General features: G+C 46.4%; 1 protein-coding gene across 15 annotated transcripts in view; it reads right to left on the bottom strand.

Moving 5' to 3' along the window:
* RIMBP2 (RIMS binding protein 2) overlaps positions 1–24,349 on the bottom strand; it is a 187,907-nt gene that overhangs the window by 21,402 nt on the left and 142,156 nt on the right. For 5 of the 15 annotated variants that reach the window (XM_079956387.1, XM_079956376.1, XM_079956384.1 and 2 more), the window contains 8 exons: positions 23,254–24,066; positions 17,478–17,629; positions 14,672–15,136; positions 12,149–12,298; positions 11,687–11,845; positions 9,616–10,335; positions 7,413–7,533; positions 2,395–2,541 (listed from right to left, as the gene is read on the bottom strand). In XM_079956387.1, coding sequence (XP_079812513.1) covers positions 2,395–2,541; positions 7,413–7,533; positions 9,616–10,335; positions 11,687–11,845; positions 12,149–12,298; positions 14,672–15,136; positions 17,478–17,629; positions 23,254–24,066 — 2,727 coding nt within the window. The remainder of the gene's footprint in view (positions 1–2,394; positions 2,542–7,412; positions 7,534–9,615; positions 10,336–11,686; positions 11,846–12,148; positions 12,299–14,671; positions 15,137–17,477; positions 17,630–23,253; positions 24,067–24,349) is intronic. The other 10 variants (XM_079956382.1, XM_079956378.1, XM_079956379.1 and 7 more) reach the window with 5 other exon arrangements.

The following is a 24,349-nucleotide window of genomic DNA, read 5'->3' as shown; positions in this document are numbered from 1 at the left end:
CAAATTTTGCATTATAGTTCCTTGGATACAATTGAATGCCATTTTGAATCAAGACTGAACTTTCCAAAACAGCAATGATTTCAACCACCGAATTCAAAACAGCGCATATTTTTTGAGTTTATTAGGTTTCCCAAGCAACGCTGGGTATGGAGCTCTTGAAACCTCTAATTGCATGGCTAATACTTCTTGGGTAGGGTATAATGACCTTTTCTGCAGTTCAGCACTACTTCAATGCAACCCCACACCATCAGGTGTAGCCCTAGGCCTGGCGCCTGCAATCCAATGGCAATTTGATCACACCCCCTTGATGTGACTCCTTGACACCACATAGGAAGGTAAGTGCATGTATCTTTGTCGGCACACTGATTTCAGTGGTTTCCAACAGACAAGTCTAAAGGTTGCTGCCCATGTGGTCTTCCTTGTGTGCTTAAGGAAGCCTTTATACTTACCGAGACTGGCAAGGGGCTATCTGTGGAGGGAACACCAGCCATGCCAGTAGAAGTATAAGTAAGAAAGTCTAATTCATTGCCCATTTGAGAGGGATGGGGGAACATGTGGGCCTCAAAATGTTGTTGGATTCCCAGCTCCCATCAGCCAGAAAGTCCAGTAACATTTGGAGGGTCACGGGTTCCCCATTCTTGCATTACAAAAACCTGCAACGTTGCCACCACTCGACCCACATTGAGGTGGCACATGGTGGCATCCCACAAAGTGGCCGGTTCTGTTCACAACAGAGGAGACTGCGCATACAGGGGACATATCTGCCATGGGCACACCTGCATGAGACGTGGCGGCCACTAGCAGGACCCGTCTGCTGGTCGTTCAAGGTCAACATTCACCACTGGCATCCCCCAATGCCTTTTGCATATATGTTATTTTTTGTTCAACAGAACACCACATTTTCAGAGAGGTGCCGCCTTTTCAAGGGGGAAAGTTACTGAAACGTCATTTCCAAGCAGCAGGAGGGCAGACAAAATGCATGGCAGCCAGACAATGAGGGGAAGGAAGGCCAGCCCCAAAGCCTTGCATTTGTTCTTTGTATTTGCTTTTTCTTGTAAAGCAGGTGGGAATGTGGACAAGGGGGCAGCATATGGGACAGAGGGGTATATGAGGACCACACCCCCTAAACACACACACACACATGCACACACCAGAAGTAAGTTGCCAAACCAAGATGGTGGGGAAAGGAGGAGAGGGAGACTCCAGGTCATGGGATGGGGAACCTGTGGCTCTCCAGATATTGTTCAGCTCCCATTAGCTTCTGCCAACATGGCCAGTGGTCAGGGATGATGGGAGTTGTAATGCAACAACATTTGGAGAACCACAAGTTCTCCATCGCTGTTCTAGGTGCACAAAAGTTTACTTTTATTAGGCCCACTGAGGAATGAAAACAAATTCATTTTCATGGTGCCTCCCCACTTACTGCTTCCCAAAACAAGATGGCGGCAAGATGTCTCTGGGATGTGGCCTGTGCCCAGGGAAAAGAGGATTTACCCCCTTGTAATAATTCTTTTCTATTCTCCCCCATTCTTCAGTTTGCACTCTGTTGCATTACACGCCTCCAGAATGCTCAGAGATCAAAGCATCCCTGTTTTGAATCAACACCACACCCTACTTGCAAGCGAGTTCCATTGATTTCGGCAGTGCTTGGTACTGGTCTACATGGCCTCACCGCCATTTTGGTAGCAGGGAGGCCTGACATTCAGATCTGAGCTCTGCTAACAGCGGGGCTCCATGACATTTTCAGAGGTGAAACAAATCCTATCCGCATGCCAGACTTGGACATTAATTAAATTTGAAATTCTCAGAGAGAAAGCCTAACCCTATGCATGCTTTCTTGGACACACGTCCCACCAAGTTATTAGGATTTCCCCCCAAAGCAATGGTGTGTCACAGGGTTGCATGATCAGAATCTGCTCACTGCCCTGGTGTTGTCAATTTGCTCCCACCTGAGCATCCAGCACCTGCATTTCGGCAACAGAAGCACTTAAGGTGAGGGTACAAGAAAGCGCTCATGTGCTTGGATCATGTCCATTGGGATTGCACAGCCAAGTAGAAAGGTGGGGGGAGGGGGGCAGAGAGAGGATGGGGTTCATGCAATGGGTGGTGCTTTTGACTCGTTTCAATGTGGAAAGCTGATGGCATGGGCGGGGAATGGGGCCAGATGACCATAAAGCTTTCTCCTCCCTAAGCAAAACTTACCTGTTCGTAAAGAGGGGAAAGGAAAGCAGGACACGACTTGCCTGATAAAAGAGGGGGCGAGGGAGGGGCGGCCTCGGCATTCGGCGTGGCATGCAACGTCGACATACAGAGATGGCGCTCATTTCACACGCAGCTCTGAAAAAAGCAGCCCTTTTGGTTTGGCACAAAGGACGAAGAAGGGTTTTGGCATACCGTATCTATAGTCAGAGGCCACGGTACGTTGCCGGCACCATTTCCTGTGTCCGCCAATGCTGCGATAATAAGCATCTTCTCTTAGGGGGGAACTATGCCCCTCACTACCTGACCGAGCACCTTCACTGTTACTGTCCATTGTAATCTCTATGGAGAAAAACGGAATGGTCTATTAAGCACGACTCCGGTTACCCTTCCCTTGTAGAGGCTTCCGCACGGCAAGGCTCTCTGCCCAGCTCTGGTTTCCCTTTGGCTGGGACGTTGGCTGCCATGCACCTCAAAGCATTCCACAAAAATGTTAAGAAGGGAGGCCAAATGCTCATCTTGGCCCAGCCGACAGGATATCCCAGTGGGAAGCCCAGAAGAAGCACCTGAGCAGAACACCACTCTCCTCACGTGTGGCTTCCCATCAACTGGTGTCTTGAGGCACCACCATTGCACCTAGTCTGGTACGCACCAGATGTTTCTGGGCTCCAGCTCCCACCATCCCTGACTGCTGGCCATGCTGCCTGGGGCTGATGGGAGTTCGAATCATCAACCCACTCTTGGAGCCCGCCAACATCTGGAGTGCCATCAATTCCTCTTGCACGTGCTAATCTAATAAAACGCATCACCTCACTTATTTTTGGAAGGCCTGATTCACGCTTTAGGCTGTTTTGTTCTCCCTTTTTTGGGTAGAAAGGTGGTTCTTCTCAACAGCTGAGTGAGATGAAGTAGCCTTATGATGTGGGTGGGGTGGGGAGAGTAATTCACATGGCAAAACTGCCAGCGTAATGCAATCATTAGAGTGTTGATTTCAGGGATCTGTGTTCAAATCCTCACTTTGCCGTGAAGCCCACTGAGCGGACTTGGGCCAGTCGCTATCTCTCTTCCTAGCCTACCTGCCGGGGTTGTTGTGGGTATAAAATGTGAGGGGAACAATGTACACTATCCTGAACTCCTCAGAGGAAATGGTGGGCTAAGACACAATAAATAATATCACTGGATCCTCGAAAAATATGTCAGCAGTTCCTCCCAACCACATAGCTGTGGCACTTGGCTGTCTTACCATACACCAGGCAACTGATAAGGGGAAGGCACAAGGCTGAGGCTTGTTTGTGTAATAATAAATCATAGTGTATCATCGCTATGTACAAATTCAGCCTCTCCATGTTTGAACAATTTCCCATTGGCATTCTACAAATGTGGAAGCTCACAGGTCCCTCTCAGGCCATTGTGAACATTTTAGTTCATAAATTTTTGTTTGTTAATTACCATATTTTTCGCTCTATAGGATGCACCCGACCATAGGACGCACCTTGTTTTAGAGGGGGAGAACAAGAAAAATATTCCCCCCTCTCTGCTCAGCGCCCCTTCAGTGAAGCAGCAGGAGAAACAGAGCCCCTTCCATTTCTTCTCCCGCTTGGCAGAAGGGGCGCTGCGCAGCTCTCCCTCTTTGCTGAAGCCAGGAGAGTCTTGCTCTCCTGGCTTCAGCAAAAGGAACCCGAAGGCTTCGGAGTGCAGCGCGAGTTCCCGCTGTGCTTCAAAGGCTTCAGGTGGCTATCCCTGAAGCCTGGAGAGCGAGAGGGGTTGGTGCGCACCGACCCCTCTCGCTCTCCAGGGTTCAGCGAAAGCAACGCGTAGCCTCCGGAGCGTGGAGGGAGCACTCCCTCTGCGCTTCGGAGGCTTCGCGTTGCTATCACTGAAGCCAAGGAGCCTGCATTCGCTCCATAGGATGCACACACATTTCCCCTTAATTTTTGGAGGGGAAAAAGTGTGTCCTATAGAGCGAAAAATACAGTATATATTCTTCTGCATCCTCAAACTATAGAGAAATGCCTGACTTAATTTTGGCAGCCCTGGTTTCACAAGGACTCATCCTCTTGAGTTTACTGTTGGTGGTGATGATTATTTAACCTTTATGAGAAATGGCAAAGATACCTCATGCTCTGCCAGAGAACATGAGCTGCGTGAGGAGAAGCCGCCTCAAACTGGTTTATCCCTCTGGGGAACAGAAGAAAGATAGCCAGGCCACTGACAGGAAACCGCAGGGACACAATTCATATTTCAAGTTTTCTCATTAAGATTGTTGGGTCTTCCTTGTTGGGTACTCTTGACCAAGCTCCAAAAAAATAAATGTATTATGGAGGGGGAAATGCAATGTGCTGGTGAAGAGGAATGGGAAGATGGATGCTCTGATGGGTGAATCAATGAGGAGGATGAGGGCAAATCCGTACACCTACAGCACATCAAACAGAGTTCAAGTGACATAGGTTTTCTTGGACAAACCTAGCTATGCCACCCCCCAGCCAGGGGCCTGATATGGTTCACACAGAAAATATTTCTACCCCCCGTCACCAGACCCCACTGATTTTGGCTACAGTGGCTTGTGGCCCACTGCTCATCTGCATGAATCATCTGTGTGACGTGTGTGCATGCAAAAGGGGCTGTGTAAGAGTGTGGCTAGTGGGAGCAGGGTGACTATGGCCCCTGGGTTTTTTAAAAAAGTGGGGGGTGGGTAGGGGTGAGCTATAAATGGTTTAAAGTGGAGGGAAACTGCCTTCAGGCAGAGCAGAAGGGCAGACTAGGATCCTGACAATTGAAAATCACCGCAGGAGTTACAGGCTATTTCTTACCATGGTGGCTGCTGCCCATTAGTACTGGTAGAGCGGAAAGCAGGGAGGCCAACAGTAGGGGGAGCCAATGGCAGCCTAAAGGTAAAGGACCCCTGACAGTTAAGTCCAGTCGCGAACGACTCTGGGGTTGCGGCGCTCATCTCGCTTTACTGGCCGAGGGAGCCGACGTTCGTCTGCAGACAGTTTTTCCGGGTCATGTGGCCAGCATGACTAAGCAGCTTCTGGCGAAACCAGAGCAGCGCATGGAAACGCTGTTTACCTTCCCGCCAGAGTGGTACCTATTTATCTACTTGCACTTTGATGTGCTTTCGAACTGCTAGATTGGCGGGAGCTGGGACTGAGCAATGGGAGCTCACCCCGCCGTGAGGATTTGAACCGCCGACCTTCCAATCAGCAAGCCCAAGGCTCAGTGGTTTAGACCACAGTGCCACCCGCATCCCAATGGCAGCCTAGAGACAACTAATTTTAGTTCCCCATCCTCCTCCCACCAGAAGTACTGAAATTGAGGAGGAGGAAGAAGCTGCCTCAGGCTAAGCCACCCCCCTGAATCGGTTGTAAGTAGAGATGGGAAGGCCTGGAAAAAAACCAGAAAAATTGGGGGGAAACCAGTCCCCCCATTTTCTCCAAAGCCGTTTCACTCCCGGAAAAATAAAAATAAAAACCAGTTTGATATAGTTTTAATATTCCACATATCGCACCCCCCATTCCCCCACCCCAGGCCTTCCCACATTTAGTTGTAAGTAAGAAGAGGCAGATATTAGTTGAATGAGGGCCAACTGAGGCTGTTGGAGTTGTGCTCCACTTATCTTAAGGGACCAGCCCCCACCGATTTGTTGCATCCCACATTTTTCCCTGTAGGGGAAAAGCAGTGGGGGCAGGGGGGGTGGAGGGTGATTTTAAGCAGCCCTTTCCATTCCTTCACTCAGTTCTGCAGCCTTTGGAAGCTGCTTTCAGGTGTTTTCTTTTTTAAAGGGTGGGTGAAATAACATGTAAGTAGCAAATAGCATCTAGTTTGGCTGATAGTTTGCTGAGAGAGCAAATCCTTTGTTTGAGCTGCTTTAGATAATATCATCCTTCTGGGGATCCATGGGGAAAGGCTAATCTAGTTTCAGCTTGTGCTGTAGGTACATGCAGGTCCCGCTTCCCAAACACAGTGTGTTTGCATAACAAGTTGACGATTTCCATTGATTCCTATGGGGAAGTTTCTAATGTGTTCCCAATCACAGATTTTTGTCCCGAACAAACCCCCCCCCCCCAGGAAAAATGCTCTCTGATTTGTCTGATCATTCCCCCTCCCTCTGATCTTCAGCCCACCAGCAAAAGGCAAACAAGAAAGTAAAAAATCCTTTCTGTTTGGATATCTGAATCTGCAGTGCAGAGAGCAAGTCTTGGGTATGAATTCCTCGTGTTCAGATAAGTGAACTTTCACATAGCGAGCATTCAGAAAGCGGGACCTACGTGTACATCCAATAAAGCCACACACCAGTTTGTTTTCACCAAGTGCAGTGTGTCCACTGACACAGCCTGAAATGGTCCTAGGTGTGAGCAGGACATATTGGGCGATCACATCCAATTGCCCTGCTGCAATTTGAAAACCCACTGTATGCGAATCACAACAATGTGGAAAGTACAGAGGCATTCTCCTGTGTGTGGAAGTGAAGCAAAAGTCCCTCTTAAAATAAAATAAAAGCCAAGAAACTCTTTCTTATTAAGAAGAGCTGCCCCACTCTCTTCCAACTCTACAATTCCATGGGGATTCTTTAGTTGTGGTTCCCGCATTGCAGGGGGCCACCATATGACCCTTGACGTCCCTCTATGATTCTATGAACTGACTGAAAGATGGTCAATAAGAAAGGCTTTGCACCCCATTTCCCAGTCCTCCCAATTCTATCAAAATTGAGAGAAGACATACGGGCACACCGTCTTCATGGGACTGTATTGCGTAATACATGGCGGACATGGGGGCTGCCTGTTCAAATGCGTCCATGCATTGATGCACATGCCAGCACACAGGAAGAAAAGCTTTGGGAACCTTCTCTCTTGTGTACTCGCTGAGTAGGAGTGGAATGGCATAGAGGAGTATCCAAATTACACAGCATGCCCTCTGCCCCGCCCCCACCGACAGGACTCTGTAGTGGTACAGCCTTGGCAGGATGCTACCACCTGCCTTTCGTGACAAACCCGAGCAGAGTGGTTCATCTGCTCAGCAGTATCCTCCCCAAAAGTCTCTCACGCTAAATATCCAGTGGGAATATTCCTATGCAGACAGAAATGTGCCGCTGCTTTTCCTTCCCACTGTATCAAAATCAAGGTCAGGAACTTGATTTGGGGACTTCCTGCCAACCCATCTCTGTGCTTCCCTTCCAACAAGCAACACAACATGTACCAGTCAGGCCAACTAACCAATGGAAGGGACCAGCATGGGCCGCGACCGCTGTGGTCCTCCCGAGCTTCTGTGAGATATTCTTTGACCCCGGTGCTCCATCCTGTCTGGTCGTCCGGAGGATGATGGGTTACTCAAAAGCTAAGAACCAAAATAAAGGGGAGGAAGAGAGAGAGAGAAAAAAAAGAGAGAAGGGGAGGGGAGAGACAGGTTTAAAAGTTACACAACTGCACACGTGTCAGTAAAGGGTGGGGGGCGGGGAGAGGAAGAGGGCAGGGGTGTGTGAAATTAACAGAAAATCAAGTCAATCATTAGCTCTAAAGGCAACTAAACTTTGTTTTTAACTGAAAGGTTAGCTGAAAAGAAGAGGACAGATGCCCAGTAAACCTGGAAAGGAAAGAAACAAACAAAAGAAAAAAGTTTGCTGGCCTGATGTGGTACATAACTTTGCAAACAACAGTCGCACATTGGAACAGAAAAAAGGAGAGTTTTAAGACATTCTTTTGCCTTTGTCGTTGCCACTAAAACATGCTTCCGGTCCCTTTGATCCCTCCTCGAAGTGGACTGAGGCTCTTCCCCAGAGCTGCAAAGAGTGGATTAGCCTGTATTTATTTGATCTACTCATTTCACTCCAGCCAGACTCTGTCGTTTTTTTGCAGCATTGCCATCCATCCATCCTTCTGTCATTCCTTTCCCCCTACTGTTCAGTCTGTGGCCACCTCTAGGCTTTTAAAAGTCATTAATGCTTGCAGGAAGTGGGGGAGAAGAAGAAGAAAACGAGATCCCAAAACCTTCTCAATTAATTTATTTGTTTCCCCCTTCAAAATTGCACAGCTGGCACTCTCTGCTTGCTAGTTTGCTGGAAATGGCACCACCTTCTAAGGCTCTTCGGGGGTCAGCTTTGTAACAACCAACATTAATTGGAGAGAAGGAAGGGGTTGGGGAGAGGTTGGCACCAATTTTGTTAGTGGATTATTTAAAAGAGAGAGAGAGAGACTCCACTGAAAATAAACTGCTGGCCTAGTTAATGCAGAAGCAGCTAATGCTGAATCTACTATCATCATTTGAGGATGAATATTTCTGACATGCCCATTCTCTGGATTATTGCAGTCCTTCCTTAAAAAGTGAGCAAGCCATGCTTGGTGTATTTGGAAGCAGGGAGGTCTATGACAGACGATATAAAGGCTTTGCAAGCATAGCTGCCCCTCTTGTGGATTAAATATGGAACTGCAGCAACTGTTCCCAGGTGTGTGTGTGTGTATGTGTGTGTGTTTTGAAACAGCCAAGGAGAGCAAAAGCTCTTTTTTTTGGGGGGGGGAGGATCTTTCTCCTGCATGCAGAGATGCAGTTTGCAACTTCAAAGGCAAGAAGAGATGGTTTTTGTTGTTTAAGAGTGAGGACGGTGGATAATAGAAACACAATGAATCTTGTTAACTCCAAAGCCCTAGGGTCACTGTCGCTACAGGACAGGACAGGAGAGAGACTGTTCTTAGTACTTGCCCAGAGATAAGGGTTGAAGAAAAAGAGATTCGTCCTTGAAAGTCTAGGAGTGAGGGAAGCAAAAACAAGATGACAAGATGGAATATTTAAAGCAGACCTTAAACAAACAGAAGAGAGAGAAAAGGGGGGGTTGAAATAAAGTTAGTGTTTGGCAGCGGTGGTTGTTTAAACCCCAAGTTATAAATAAAATCCCTTAGTGGTTATATTTTAAGGAGCACAATAAAAAAGAAACAAAGAAATCGTTGGAAAAAAATTATAAAAGAAAGAACAACCCCAAATGTTAGGAAAATGGTAGTTCAGCTAACCCTTAATTAAAATTTAGTTTCAGTTGTCCTTTTTAAAAAGGAAGGGAGAAAACAAAAGCCAGTATCTATTTGTTGATTGATTATCTGTGAGGGGTTAAAAAAAAAAATCATCGTTGTAAAGCAAATTAGTCCCATTTCATTATGGCACGAGATTTTTTTAAAAAAATAAATAAATAATAAAAATAAGAATAAAACAGAAGCATTAAGAAGCCTGTGAAAGCAACACAGATTAAAAAAAAAAAGAAATTAAATACGTGGGAAAGAATGAGGAAAGAAAACGCAAAATAAGAACGGGAGCAGGGAGCTAGAGACACATGCTGAGGATGGACTCTTGAGAAAACAAAAAGGAGAAAAAGGAAGAAAAGAGGTTGATTTGGCAAGCAGATGTTAAGAAGGAAGTTTTTGTATTTCAACACACCAGAGGGTCTTTGGGCTCTCGGTAGGATGGCCTTGCGGAAGGTGCCCTAACGTCATTCCCTGCCAAGGGGCCACTCCAGCCTCCCTGATAATCTTCGCGCATCAAATTATCTGCTCTATTACACCAGTGAGGCTCGCACTTCCTCTCATAATAAGATGGCTTGCTCTCCTCGCCTTGGGGCTCTAGAAAAGAAGGGAAGGGGTCCCCAAAGTCCTCTTCAATGCTGCTCTGCCTCGTCAGCGTCCTGCGGCGGGCAAGCAGTGGCCGGGGCGGCGTCTTTCGGCAGGAGCAGCTCCCGCCGGCAGCACAGCAGCTGGGCGCGACGTTTGCAGAAGCCGCGTCGTAGGTGTTGCGGAAGCTGAAGCGCGATTCCTCTTCCTCGCTGCCGCAGTCCAGGCCGCTGTCTGGGCTCCTTGTGGAAGACCTGCTGTAGGTATAGCCTCTCTCGCCTGCATCCTCCAAGATTCTCTGCTTCGCCGGGTGCCAGAAGTTGTGCTGCGGGTCTTGGTGGTAAGCTCTGGCAGATCTACTCTCTCTAGCTACTGCGCTCCTCATTTTGTGGGCCATCCCTAAACCCTGCTTGTGCAAAAGTTCTGAGTGATCGCCGTCCTCTTCAGCTACTTCGGGGATACTGAACAGCTTTTTACTGTGGTGGATCTGCTGGGCAAAATCAGGCTGCTCCAAAAAAGCTGCTTCAATTCTTTTATTCGTATAACATTCCTTTAAAAGTGCACGTGAGATTTTTTAAAAAAAGAAAAAACGGACCAAAGAATAGGCGAGGAGAACAAATAAGTGTGTGATTTAAAAAAAAAAAAAAAGAGGAAGGAGGGAGGAAAGAAAAAAAATAAAGACAGAATTAGTTTTAGAGCAATGGCGAACAGAAAGCATGCAGCTTTTATTCAGTGAGGAAAGATGTCATGCTTTGAATGGGAATCTGTGAAAATAAAAGACATGATTAGGAAGTTGCTCAGTGTTGTATTTAGTGCAAGGATGTCAATACAGCAGGCTGATATATTGAGGCTCTAACAAAGAACTGAAAACCAGGCACTTGGAACAAAGAAGTTGATGCTGCACAGGAGGTCTCCTTCGTATGTGGGGAAGATGGGGTATTTGTCTATGGCATAACTCTCCCCTCTGCTTTCCTTCAATCTGTAGACTGCACCCTTAAGTTAGACTTTTCCCAGTGCAAAATCTCCTGTCCTGTCCACACATTAAAAGAAGCTAGATGAAGAACAGAAACTTACCAGCATGCATTTGCATGCTGAGAATAATTCCTAGAAGGCACATTAATGCTCCTTTTCTATTGAAGGGGGAAGAGAACTACAAATGCCCAGTGATCAAGTAGGATATTGTCATCTTCCTGTTTAGCACTGTGCCTATCTAAACTGAGTCCTGTTTTGAAGGATATCTTATGAATTGACTCACCAAATCTACACTTTGACACCCAGTTTTAACATTTTGGTACCTACCAGATGCTAGATAAATTACCAACAGGAAGGCAGAAGAATCAGCACCAGGGAGAGCTCCAAGATAGGAGAGGTGTTGGTTTTCGTATGTCTCTGCTCCTTGTTTTAAAGAGCACCCAACTTTTTAAGCTTAACGTTATTTGAAATTGGCTTTCTGTTAGATGTTCAAGGCAAAAGAAAACAAACTACGCCTGAAAAAAGTATATCCCTAGCACGTGGCAGACTGGAAGGGGTGCACAGAGATGGGATTGGCCTGCTTTGAAGTACCTGGTTCCTGCCAGCAAGGTAATTCTAGGAATATGTGCGACTGTGTGCCTGGTTTTTCTTGGGACAGCAGGGCTGACAAGGGGCAGAAATTTGAAATTATATAGAATGTGATTCCTTAGTGAGGATTTGAGGTAACCGTTGGGAAGTCTCTTGCTGTTTTTGCATACAGCATGGTGGCCTAGGATCTCCAACCACATTCTTCTTCATTTGAAGATGCTGCTAGCCCATGAAACCTTTGGACCATCCAAGCCTACTCTTGAGTAAGTCAGCAGCTCCTCTTTCTTTCTCTATCCTATCCTTTGCATAGAGGATTTCCCCATCTCATAGTTGCTTTTTACCTTGAGAGTGTTATGCGATGTTATACTGACTCGCCTCCTCCCTCCATCCTCCATCTGCATCTCTGAGTACAGCTCTTCCTCGTCTTCTTCCATGATGTCGGACAAGTCGGAGCCCCGGCTGCTCTCAGTATGGTACTCCTCCCCATGGCAATAGTGGGGCTGTTGGGGGGTGGGGTGGGGGGAGAGGGAGAAAGAGGGGCGAACAAAGCAAGATGCGACTTTCAAAATTCAAATCAAGGCCAACCTCAAGAGGTTGAGGTAGGGCAGCTCCCAAGAACCTCAGCACCACCACCAGGGCTGCAGGCATTTGTGAAACCAGAGGACTCTCCAACACCAGCTGCAGACTACACCATCCTGGGGATATTAGCACTTGTTTTAGAGCACACACAAGCAAGCAAGTTTCTTCACGCCGTGACTATGGCACACGCCTGACGCTCAAGCTGCTGCAGTTGCACCAGTTACCTGCTTCCCGAGCTCGGAGCCTTTTAAGAAATCGTCAACGGAAGCCCCTCTCCTCTTGACACGCGGCGAGTCATAGCCATCTTCTTCTTCGTCAGAGTTTGCGTAATGCGCAGCGCCGCTCCTTTCGCTGAACACGCTCCTTCTCTCCAGCTGTGGAGTTGAGAACAAGGAGTGCGGTGAGGGAAGGGCTCCTCTCTTCTTCTTTTTTTTAAAAAAATAATATTTATTAAGAGTTTAAAGATTACAAAAAGAAAGAAAAAGAATTAAACAAATCAACATAATAAAATACAAAAACAGAAACAAAAACACTACATAAAACATTAAATTAACAAAACAAAACAAAAACAATTAAAAACACTTCCAATATTTTCAATCTTAACTTTCATTCACTTGTTTCATTGACTTCCTCATGCCTCCCTTTTTGTATTCCACTTCAATTAACTGTTTCAGCAATTCCTTTCCATCTTCATCTATTTTCTGTCCTGTAATTAATCTTAACCTATTCTAACCTTGTTTTTTCCCTTTAATACATTAACAATCTATCTGTACCTAGTTCCTTATAACATTTCTGCCAAAGCCATATAACTTCATCCCACCATTTTTCTATAGCTCATTAATTTTACAATATTTCTGTAAATAATCTTTAATTTTTTTCCAATCTTCTTCCACCGACTCTTCTCCCTGGTCTCGGGGGAAGGGCTCCTCTCTAAGGATGGTGGGGAAATTGGATGTGAGGTCCATGTGCTCTGGTGGTAGGGATGGGGAAGGCATCCAATTCAGTTTGCACTGAAAGGCAAGCCCATTTAATCTGCACAGTCTTGGTTGCTCAGTTGGTAGAGCGCAAGACTCTTAATCTCAGGACCATAGGTTTGAGCCCCATGCTGGACAGAAGATTCCTGCATTGCAGGGGTTGGACTAGATGACCCTCATGGTCCCTTCCAACACTGCAGTTCTATGGTTCTTCAACACATTCACATTGCTTTGGGGCTCCTCATTTCCCCAGTTGGTAGGAAGTTTGAGGGCAGGAACCTATATCAGGGATGGGGACAATGATGGCCCCTCCAGACATTTCTGGACTACAACTCTCATCATCCCTCATCGTTGGACATGTTAGCTAGAGCTGATGGGAGCTGAAGTACAACGATGGTTGGAGGGCTACTGGTTCTCCATCTCTGCCCTACAGCGTCATGTGAGGACATTGGGGGACTTTGGGTGTGTACTATATCTGTTGATTTACAGATTTAAAAGGTACAGGGAAAAGTAGGTAGATAGCACTGTTTTTTATAGTACTACTGAAGGAATGGGTTTGAGTCAGTTTTAAACTTGCTACACAGAAACCCATTCCTTCACTACCAGGTTCCTCAAAGCAACAGCATGTTCCCCAAGTGTACCTGCTTGCTCCCCTCTCAAGGCCCACCAACCAAAATCATTGTTAAAAAAAGAAAAGAAAAAATTCTCTCCTTCAATGGCTATGTTCCCAGCTTCCTCCCCAGCTCCATCCAGGTAAGTGGATTCATGTGCTTGGAGTGGAGTGCCCAACAGCTAGCTGCCAATCATAACTCTTAGAGAGGAATATCCAATGTGGTGGCCTCTAGATGATGCTTGCCTCCTATCACTTCTTACCATTGCCCATGCTGGTTGCGGCTGATAGGAGTTGGAGTCCAACATCACCTGACAGGGACCACATTGGTTACCCCTACTCTCCTATCTCATTCTGCTTCCATGGGTAAAGGTAAAGGTAAAGGGACCCCGACAGTTAGTCCAGTCGTGGATGACTCTGAGGTTGCAGTGCTCATCTTGCTTTACAGGCCGAGGGAGCTGGCGTTTGTCCGCAGACAGTTTTTCCGGGTCATGTGGCCAGCATGACTAAGCCGCTTCTGGTGCAATGGAACACCGACACCAGAGCAGCACGCAGAAATGCCGTTTACCTTCCCGCTGGAGTGGTACCTATTAATCTACTTGCACCTATTAATCGGCGTGCTTTCGAACTGATAGGTTAGCAGGAGCTGGGACCGAACAACAGGAGCTCACACCATCACGGGGATTCGAACTGCTGACCTTCCGATCGTCAAGCCCAAGGCTCAGTGGTTTAGACCACAGTGCCACCTGTGTCCCTCGCTTCCATGGGTAGGCAGGGTCATATTGAACCCTTCACACATAGAATTGTAGAGTTGGAAGGGACCCCAAGGGCCATTTAACCATCAGTTCAGAAGCATCTAGAGCATGCAGATGTTGTTGGACTACAACTTCCATCATTCCTGAGCTCTGGCCTTGCTAGCTAGGGGTGATGGGAGTTGTAGTCCAACAACATCTGGGGACCCACAAGGTGATCTAGAGGGACCTTGTTGGCTACCCCTGCTATGCTGTTCTGCTTGTGTGGTGTGTAGACCAGACCCACAGACGGCCATTCACATGTGAAAATCACCAGTGGATGCTGCATCCATGAAGGAAGTGCATGTCTGAAATGGCCCAAAATTGGGTTTTGTGCAGTTGTGGGTGTCAGATGCAGCGAGCTCTACTCACCCTGCTGCTCTCCGCTGCAACGCGCTGAGCAGCCTCCCTGGCCATGGCCTTTGCGACTGTGTTGGGGACGGGAGCGCCTTGTGGCTGAGGGAGTATCCGGTTTGGGGAAGGAGACCTTCTCCCCTGGAGTGGGCTGTGGAAGTTGGGAGGCTCCAGGGTGTGTCCGTGGATGGGAGACGCCACGCGGCCCTGCTCCCACGACTCATCCCTTTTCACATGCGGACACAAATGTTCGTCTTTGGTATCTGGGATGCCGGCACTTGGTAATGGCTTAGATTTGGGAGCTGGCCGAGGGTGAGGGGTTGGAGGCACCAGTAGGTCAGGTGGAATGGCAGCGCCCAGCGAGTCCACCGATTCCCCTTGGACAGAAAGTGTCCGGACGAGAACTTCCCTGGCTTCCAGGCTCCGGATTCTCATGAGCTCCACGACGGTGTTCTCACCCATAGGAAAGATAACTTCTGCCACCTAATCGGATGTATAAAACACAAAGGCCAAGTTGAGAAGGAGCCAAGTTCTTCTGCTGCCATGCCTGGATGGGAAAGGAAGGAAGGGCCCTCAAACTAATACAGAAGATGAGTAGGACGCTCCAGTAGGACCAAACAGTAGCCCTATATGAGACAGAGGTACGCAGACTTCTAGCTTACAACATCTACTTTGACATATATATCTTTTGCTAGGACCCTGAGGTCTGCTAAAGTTATAAGTTTAGTATGCATAGAATGTTATGTTTGTATGCGTTGAAGTTAAAAACTTATGCATAGGTTTGCACTAGGCAGGAGGTTTAACTCTAGCTAACTATGGCAATATAAGGCTGGAGATTTCCATTTCAGCATTTATGCTACGTTATGACCCATCCCTGAGAAACTTTCTCAGTAGGCATAGCTCAATGATTCTGTTTGTGTAGGATCTCTCTCTGGGACCGGAGAAAGGAAAGTTATTGGACTGTACAGTGGTACCTCTGGTTATGTACTTAATTCGTTCCAGAGGTCCATTCTTAACCTGAAACTGTTCTTAACCTGAAGCACCACTTTAGCTAATGGGGCCTCCTGCTGCTGCCACGCCGCCACCGCGCAATTTCTGTTCTCATCCTGAAGAAAGTTCTTAACCCGAGGTACTATTTCTGGGTTAGCGGAATTTGTAACCTGAAGCGTCTGTAACCTGAAACGCATGTAACCCGAGGTACCACTGTATTAAGGGCTTAAAGAAGACTGGACTGCATTGCTAGTTTGCTTAAGGGCAATGTGTTACTTTATAGTCTTGCAACATATATTTTGCAACTTGTTTAAGACTGTTTGCAGTAACGCCTTTTGGAACCTTTTCTTGTGGTGGGGAGCATATTCATTTCTACTCTGCAAAAGGTTCAGACCAGGGGTTCCACTCAAATAACTCTAACTAAAGTCCCACCAACAGCATCCATGTGCAAAACAGTGGCTCGATAGGGGCAGGATGGCAGACATTACACTTCAAATTAATCACACATGTTCAACTTCAACTTCAACTGCATATGCAATTTGTTTTTAGCACAAGAACTGAGTTCAGTGCGTGCATGCACACACAAACACTCTTGGTTTTTACATGAAGTTTTCTTTCCTTCAGCTGCCTAACCTAGGGCTCATCCACACTTAGGTTTGTCCTGTGATTTCTACGCAATGGTCTGAGAGATTCTTCTTTTGTTCCACCGCTTTCCTTGGGAAAAGCCGCTGTTTACTGCTGAGTCACAGCAAACGTCCATTTGATAGACGTTTGTTGATTCAGCAGTAAGTGGTGGGTTTCCCCAAGGAAAGTGGCAGGACAAAATGAAAAAACCTTTCGGACGCATGTCTAGAAATCACGGGGCAAGTGGCATTGAATGAATAAAGCTTTATTTGCATCAGCCATCGGCCATAGCAACAAAAGAACATACACAGAACAAAATAGAAAGTTGATTATATAAAACACAGTTTAGGGTCCAGACTCAGCAGTCAAATAATAGACCTTATTCTGATTGCCCCAGCTAAAAACCTTGCAACCTTTGCTGTCATCTGCTCCTCTTGATCTGCCAGGAGAAAAGACACAATGGCAGTGGTAGGGCGGCCCAGAATGGTCAATAAAAGAGGGGTAATAATCTCATTCCTCAGATCTTTATAAAGAGTGCAAGCCAGGAGGGCAGGCACCACTGATTTGGTGCTGCCATCTCCGCAGGGACATAAGCATTTTTTGTATGGAATCTGTTGGAATCGTCCCTCAAGTACAGCCGAGGGCAATACATTCAATTTTGCAAGGGTAAAAGCACATCTATATTTTGGAGTTGCTAGGTTATACAGATAGGGTGCCAGAGAATCAAAGTGGAAGGATGGAAAATGGTCGTACCATGGGCAAAATCTCCTTATTGTGGCCAAGTTGTTCTGACGCTCGATATCATTTAGGCGTTGACAGATTAGACTGTTTGCTTTACCCCCGGTGAGTAGCTGTTGTGGGGCATTGTGGATGAGCCCATAGAAAGGGGGAGAAAAGGGCCCCATCTGCAGTATACATTTAAAGCAACATCGTGCCACTCTAAAGAGTCATGGCTTCCCCCCAAAAGAATCACAGGAAGTGTTTGTTGAGGCTGCTGAGAAATGCTTTTTTTTCTAGGAAAAAATGGTGCAGGTACTGTGTACCATTGAGTACCCCCAGAAAAAAATCACTGCTGAGAGCTGTCAGAAGATCCCCACTCCCTTCCCAGGGCAGTTCCCAGAGTTCCCTGGGAGAAGGGATGGACAGTTGAAACCACTCTGGGAATCAAGGTGTGTGGGTCACCATCAATGAAGTGGAAAACCCCACCTACCCTTTGGCCTTTTGCATAAACTCCATAACCGGTTACGTTGGCTCCATTGGAGGTCCCTGTTGCTGTGAGAATTGGTGGCTTCCATGAAACCAGGATCGTTCCTGGCGTCGGCCCAGCCTGAATTCTGATGTCTTGAGGGGGAGCTGGTGGACCTAGATTTCAAAACACGCTTCAGTTACTACCAGTCACTTAATTCCGTATGCCCTACAGGTAGAAGCATATTGTTATTAAATTTTCATTGTCTAAGGCAGGCATGTTCAACTGGTTGATCACGATCTACCGGTCGATTGAGGGTCAATCTGGTCAATCTACTGGTCAATCACGGATCTACTGGCCAATCGTGGTCATTGATCTCGTGACCCTGATTGACCTCTCTCTCTCTCTCTCAAAAAAGAAAAAAAAAAGAAAAGGTCAGCAACTTAGGTCAATCTAATGGGTAGCCTCTAGGGAGTTGGTCATGCCTGGTCTAGGGGACTGGAGATGTCAAAATGTGTCATCTCAGTATTTTATTGGGGGACGGGGGGAAACTCTCAGGGCCAGGCGACTTTGGCATATGCTCACTCATTAGTCTACTCCACTCCATCACCATTTTTAAACTATAATTTTAAAAACAAAAATTTAAAAAAATCTGCACAATTTACCACGTTAAACATGTTTCTAAACATGGATTTCTTACACACTGTCTCTCAAATTATGCCTTACCAAACCTAGTTTTATGTCGCTGTTGTTTTTAGCACAGAACCGCGTCAGAACATTCCAAAAGATAACTAGTCCACACTACATAATGAAAGCACTTTTATAGCACTTTAAACATCTAGGTTTATTTTGTTATTATTAATAATTTATTTAATACATTTATATACTGCCATTCATCTGAGGATCACAGGTGCTGTATAGGGTCCCCCCCAATTTTTTTAAATAATCCTGGGACATGTAGTTTGCTAAGTGTGCTGAGACTTGTTAGGAGAGCCCTCTTTTACCCTAGGAAGAACGATTGATTTTTAATGCAATTTAATCTGTGATGTGGATGCACATTGATGCAGGAAGTGGACACCAGGTCTGTCCCCATCACATTTTGCAAACACTGAATTCCCCAGACATCTTTAATTCTTGCAAACTACATATGGACATTGCTGATGTAGGTGGTGGTAGTGCTTGTGAACTGGGGGAAAGCTCTGTGGCAAGATGCACATGCTTTAATTCCAGGGTTACTCTTAGTCGTTATTCTTTAAAATTCAGGTGTTTCAAAAGAAAGCCACATGGTAAAATTACATGTTAAAGATTAGGTGTCTGATTTAAAAAACGCAGAGGACATAAAACTATCAAAATATAAATAAAACCAGTTGTTTTAAAACAAATGCATGCAAATAAAATTAAATGCTAAAATTACACCTCTTGGCTGGCTAAAGAGAAAGGTTTTTCGCAGGTGCTGAAAACAATACAACACAGCCATCTGCCTCATGGCAATTTCAGAAATCCTCCTAGTTAGAAAAGAATTCAGGAAGGGCAGAATGCAGGCCCGAGAAAACACCAAAAGGAATGGAAGGGTAGAAATCCTCTCATCCCTATTCCGACCCCAGAGCCAACACCAGGACGGCAAGTAGGCTGTTGAGAGAAGGCAGCTGCCAAGGAGTCCTTGCAGGGCATAGGACAGCGCAGAGGCCAGCCTTGCAAATTGTTCTGGGGAGGATTACAGCAAACACTTTTGCATCCCAACGTTGGGGAGCCACTTAAGCAGGAGCAATCTGATGCTGAGGAGGGAAGTCTGGAAAACCATTTACATGCCCTGGGTCTCAGAATATCCCAGAGAGAGTTTTCAGGAGGCAGGAGGGCTGCAGAAACCATGTGGGAACCCAATAATGACGAGGCAAACAGCACACTGGCAACTTCCTGCTGCGGTCCCAGTGTGCAAAGTTGGTGCCAGATTAATAACTGCCTGGTTACTATTTTGTCTACAGAGGTCTCTACACTAAAGGAGACAATAGACTTATCTATTGAAGAATGGAAGGGACTTGACGTAAAGTTTTGTTCCTGAATAACAAAGCCTCTGTAGGAGATTTTAGAAGCTTTTGGAATTGGAACATTTTTGCAGGAGAGCAGGAAATGAAACTAGAGAAAAATGAGGAGAGAGAACAACAAGAACAACATGAACAATAAGAATCGGACAAAAAAAAAAAAGGACTTTTTTGAGATAGAATTTCTTCCAAGACTGGACGCTTGAAACCAAAGATGATTAAAAAGATGGCAAAGACTATTTAAAAAGACGGCAAAGTGGATTTCTGAAGGATTTCGGCCTAGATGTGGGATCTCCAGGATGACAACAGGCATTGATGGACATTGGGGAACGCAACCGGGAAAGGGGGGAGGAAAATTTGGAATCCAAAGGGTGTTAAACTATACTTTATTCTTTTTTCTATCTTTTTTTAAATTTTAATCTGTTCTGCATATTAAAGTGGGGAACTCATGGAAGGGAGCGGGGTCGATTTTAGGGGAGGGAAAAACATTCTTAATATTGGGTTAATTGTAATAAGTTTAAAACTTGGGGTAAGAACTTGTTGAATTTATTTGAAAGAATTGGAATACAAGAGGGGGTGGGGTGGGGAAGTCCTGGAAAAATGTTAATGAAAATAAGATTATAGAATGGATGTTCTATTTTTTCATTTTTCTTTTTTGTCATATTTGAAAATGCTTAATAAATATTATTAAAAAAAAAAAAAAACTGCCTGGTTAATTGGCCGCTAGGACAAGTGGATGGGGAAACAGCGTGCCAGAGGCTACCAAGAGTCTTTTGTGCTGTCTGCAGCAATTGCAAGAGAAGTTTGTCAGAGGAGGACATAAACTGGCCCAGCTCCTTGCACACAGAAAACCAGCAGGTCAGGATGAAGAGAAGAAGAGTTTGGATTTGATATCCCGCTTTATCACTACCCGAAGGAGTCTCAAAGTGGCTAACAATCTCCTTTTCCTTCCTCCCCCACAACAAACACTCTGCAAGGTGGGTGAGGCTGAGAGACTTCAGAGAAGTGTGACTAGCCCAAGGTCACCCAGCAGCTGCATGTGGAGGAGCGGGGAATCGAACCCAGTTCACCAGATTACGAGTCCACTGCTCTTAACCACTACACCACACTGGAAAGAAGGCTGGAGTGTGTTTCTGTCTACATCTCCTCCTGACACCATAGCTTTCTTTTTTATAGGTAAAGGTAAAGGGACCCCTGACCATTAGGTCCAGTCATGGCCGACTCTGGGGTTGCGGCACTCATCTCGCTTTATTGGCCGAGGGAGCCGGCATACAGTTTCCAGGTCATGTGGCCAGCATGATGAAGCCGCTTCTGGCGAACCAGAGCAGCGCACGGAAACGCCGTTTACCTTCCCGCCGGAGCGGTACCTATTTATCTACTTGCACTTTGACGTGCTTTCAAACTGCTAGGTTGGCAGGAGCAGGGACTGAGCAATGGGAGCTCACCCCGTTGCGGGGATTCGAACCACCGACCTTCTGATTGGCAAGTCCAAGGCTCTGTGGTTTAACCCACAGTGCCACCCGCATCTTTTCTATAGGCATTCCCTTATCTATGTATGATCAACTCGTGTGTGACTGCATATATGCAAGGCACTGTTAAATGAGTAATTCAATTCTAACCTGAAATGACAGGAGAGAGCTGGAAATTCCTTGTGCTCCTAAGGAGACCCTCCCCAGAGCCCAGAAAGGATGTCAGTGAGTCAAAAGTCCAGAAAAAAAGAGACAACAATGACTCCAAATGGTGTGTGGGAGCTCTTGCTGAAGCTGCACTACTCTGCTCTACAGCTGTTGGGTGGGAACACTGCTTTTATTTATTTATTGGGGGGGTAACTCAAGGGTACGCAGTACCGGCACCCCCTCCCAAATGTTAAAAGTGTGGCACTTACTGTAACACCTTTTTTTTTTTTTTTGCTCATGCATGTGGTGGCCTGGAACATAACCCCCTCGTAAGAGAGAACAGAGGCCTAACTCAGCACAGCTCTTCTTAAGTGCTAAGCTTCAGCTAGACTGCAAGATCTTTTGCTTTCTTTCCCTTCCTTGCATCTTGGAGTGGCAGGCTGCGTGTGTGTTCCAAAACCTGGGCTCCATGCAGTTAAAAACAGCTGAGCAAAAACAAAAAAACATCCCCCTGTTTGAAGGCCCTGAAAACCTGTTATCATGATAGCACACTTGCTATGTCTCTAATTAAAACCAATCCCCTATAAATAGCAGTGTGCTGGATGGAAGCCTAGCCTAAAAATATCCCTGTGATTATTAAGGTTATGTATATTTCATGAGTTCTGCCACATATTTGGCAACATCCTGGCTAAACTGAACAAGCTAAAAAGCTTTCAGAGGGAAAGGGACGCCCCCTCCACCGTAACAATCAATTCACAGTGCCGGCAGTCCTACAACAGCCCCGAACATCTCTGAATTGTTATTGCCAGGCAACAAAATCCTTATGGGTTGAGAAAAAGTACTAGCAGGCCTCTGTATACCAGGAATACTGCTTAGCTTTCCCTTGGGAAACAGGGCATGTGTCATTTTGGGGAATGAAGCCCTCCCCAAAGCCAGTTCTACAGGGGCGATCCTTGAAGACCCTTTTATATGTGGACCGCCTTGCTGAGCTCAAACTCTCAAGGTGTGCCATTGAAGGCACCTGTATCCAGAACTTTATGGTATGAGAAGACCACTCCCCCCCCCCACTTCTAAAGTCCCTCTGACCCTGTTTGGGAAACATGGATGTCTCCATCTAGACCAGGAGTGGGGCACCTTAGGCCCAGGAACCAGATTTGGCTCCTCCGGCCTCTCTATTTGGCCCACAGGGTTCTCCCCAGGCCATACCCATCCCTGGCCTTGTTTGCGCCCGAGGTGTTTTCACCTGGCTGGATTGTGTCCATTTGCTTGTCTGGATAACTGATGGTGCAATCTAAATGTGCTGCATGTACTTATCCCATTTCTGCAATAAACTATGCATGCAAGCTCCCCAAACCTTGGCTACTTGTCTTGCTGGCTCGCTGATCCTTCCCCATGGCACAGGAACATAGGAAACTGCCTCATATCAAGTCAGCCCTTTGGCCCGTCTAGATAAGTGCTGTCTCCAACTGATTGGCACCAGGTTTCAGGTAGGGGATGTTCCCAGCCCTACCTAGTGATTGAATATGGGACCTTCTATGTACAGAGCAGATGCACTACTAGTGAACTACGGCCCTTCCCAGAGGGGTAAGGCAGATGACAGCTCTAAGTTAGAGGTCCCAAATTCCATGTTCTTTGGGTGTACACGCCCAGGCGGTCATAGGCACTTATACACTCATGGTAATACACCCTTTCTCCCTCACCTCCCAGAGCACCTGTGTGAGGCTACCTCTCTTCTTTCCTTTGACAGTCTTCCCCAAACTCATCTTGCCCCCAAAGTCTTCAGGACAACTCCCTTCTTCCAGTGTTCAATGGTCATGGGTCCGTAATGAAGCCTTAAGTAGGTGCAACTGAAACACAGACATGTTCCAGGAGCAGTCAATGTTGTGCCCCACCCCAATGTTCCTGGACTACAAATCCAATTGTCCTTGACCATGCTGGTCAGGGATGATGGGATTTGTAGTTCAACAGCATTTGGAAGACCCCACGTTGGCATCTTCTGTGTCAAAGTTTAGAATGCCAGATCCTTCAGGAAATGACCTTCCCTCTTGCAGTCTGTAAGCTTTCACGTACACCGATGGCGCTGCATAAATTAACAAACAACAGCAAGCAATATCCTAAAAAAACAACAACAACACAGAGTCAAACCTGCTGGCAATGTCGAAAATTCTACAAAGGCTTCCTTTTTTTCCCGTTGCTCCAGTGGGAGCTGCCAGGGCATTTGGTGAGGCTTGGCCAATACCTTCACCTTGTAGGCCATGTTGGGCTTCAGGTTAAAAAACTGATACTTGTATCTGGCAGCCTTGACAATATCGAATTCCTCTTCGTTGAGGAAGATCACGTGACTGTAATTGCTGTTGGTCGGGAGCCAGGTGAGCTCGGCGGAAATCTGGGTGATGTTGTCCACCTTAAGGTGCGAAGGAGCCACAATGACATCCTTCCCAACTAACAAAGTGCACTGGAGCTCGTCAGAATTGCCCCTACTGGTTATGCTTTGAATAGATATTCGATACGTGCAGGTAGCAATGTTAAGTTTTTCTATGAGAGCTTTAGTTCTGCTCCCCAAGGACACACTCATCCGTATTTCTTTGTCTACCAAGACGTTGTAGCTATGAATGGTTCCCCATCCAGGTGGCACGACCGGAGGCTCCCAGCCCACAATAACACTTTTGGCTAGTTGTTTGATAAGGGTAATTTTTCTAGGATAAGGCACAATGTCTTCTCCGATTTCATCAATGTTCACATCCAGGGTCCCTGCACTGTTATTGACAACGCCAGGCTCTAAGTGGCTGGGAGGGTTTATCTCCAAAAGGCCATCTCCTTCCAACATGTGACCAGTGTGGTTGATGTAATTCTGGTCCTGTTCGCTGCCCACCCCACTCAGCAAACGGGATTCATTGTCCTGCACAAAATCCACAAAGTTGGAAGGGACAAGACCTCTCTGTCCATCTAGGAGTTCACCTAGAGGAGAAAGAGAAAAAAGGTGGAAGGCAAGTTGCACAAACACACAGAAAAGACACAACTACTCATCTGGATTCACATTTAAAGATGGGCCAAGGAGAAACACAGCCAGTTTCAACCACGATCCCTGCCCTAGCCCTGTTGAAGTGCTCACCCAGCCCAACCTAAGCCAGCAGTGACTGCTGTCCATCGGGACTGGTAGGAAGCAAACAGTAGAAGGAACCAGAGCCAAGGATAGGCAGAGTCAACTAATTCTATCTTCCTGTCTAGTGGGCTTTACTTT

Source organism: Podarcis cretensis (assembly GCF_951804945.1).
Source record: "Podarcis cretensis genome assembly, chromosome: 16".
NCBI lineage: Eukaryota > Metazoa > Chordata > Lepidosauria > Squamata > Lacertidae > Podarcis > Podarcis cretensis.
This window is presented reverse-complemented; position numbering and strand designations above follow the sequence as displayed.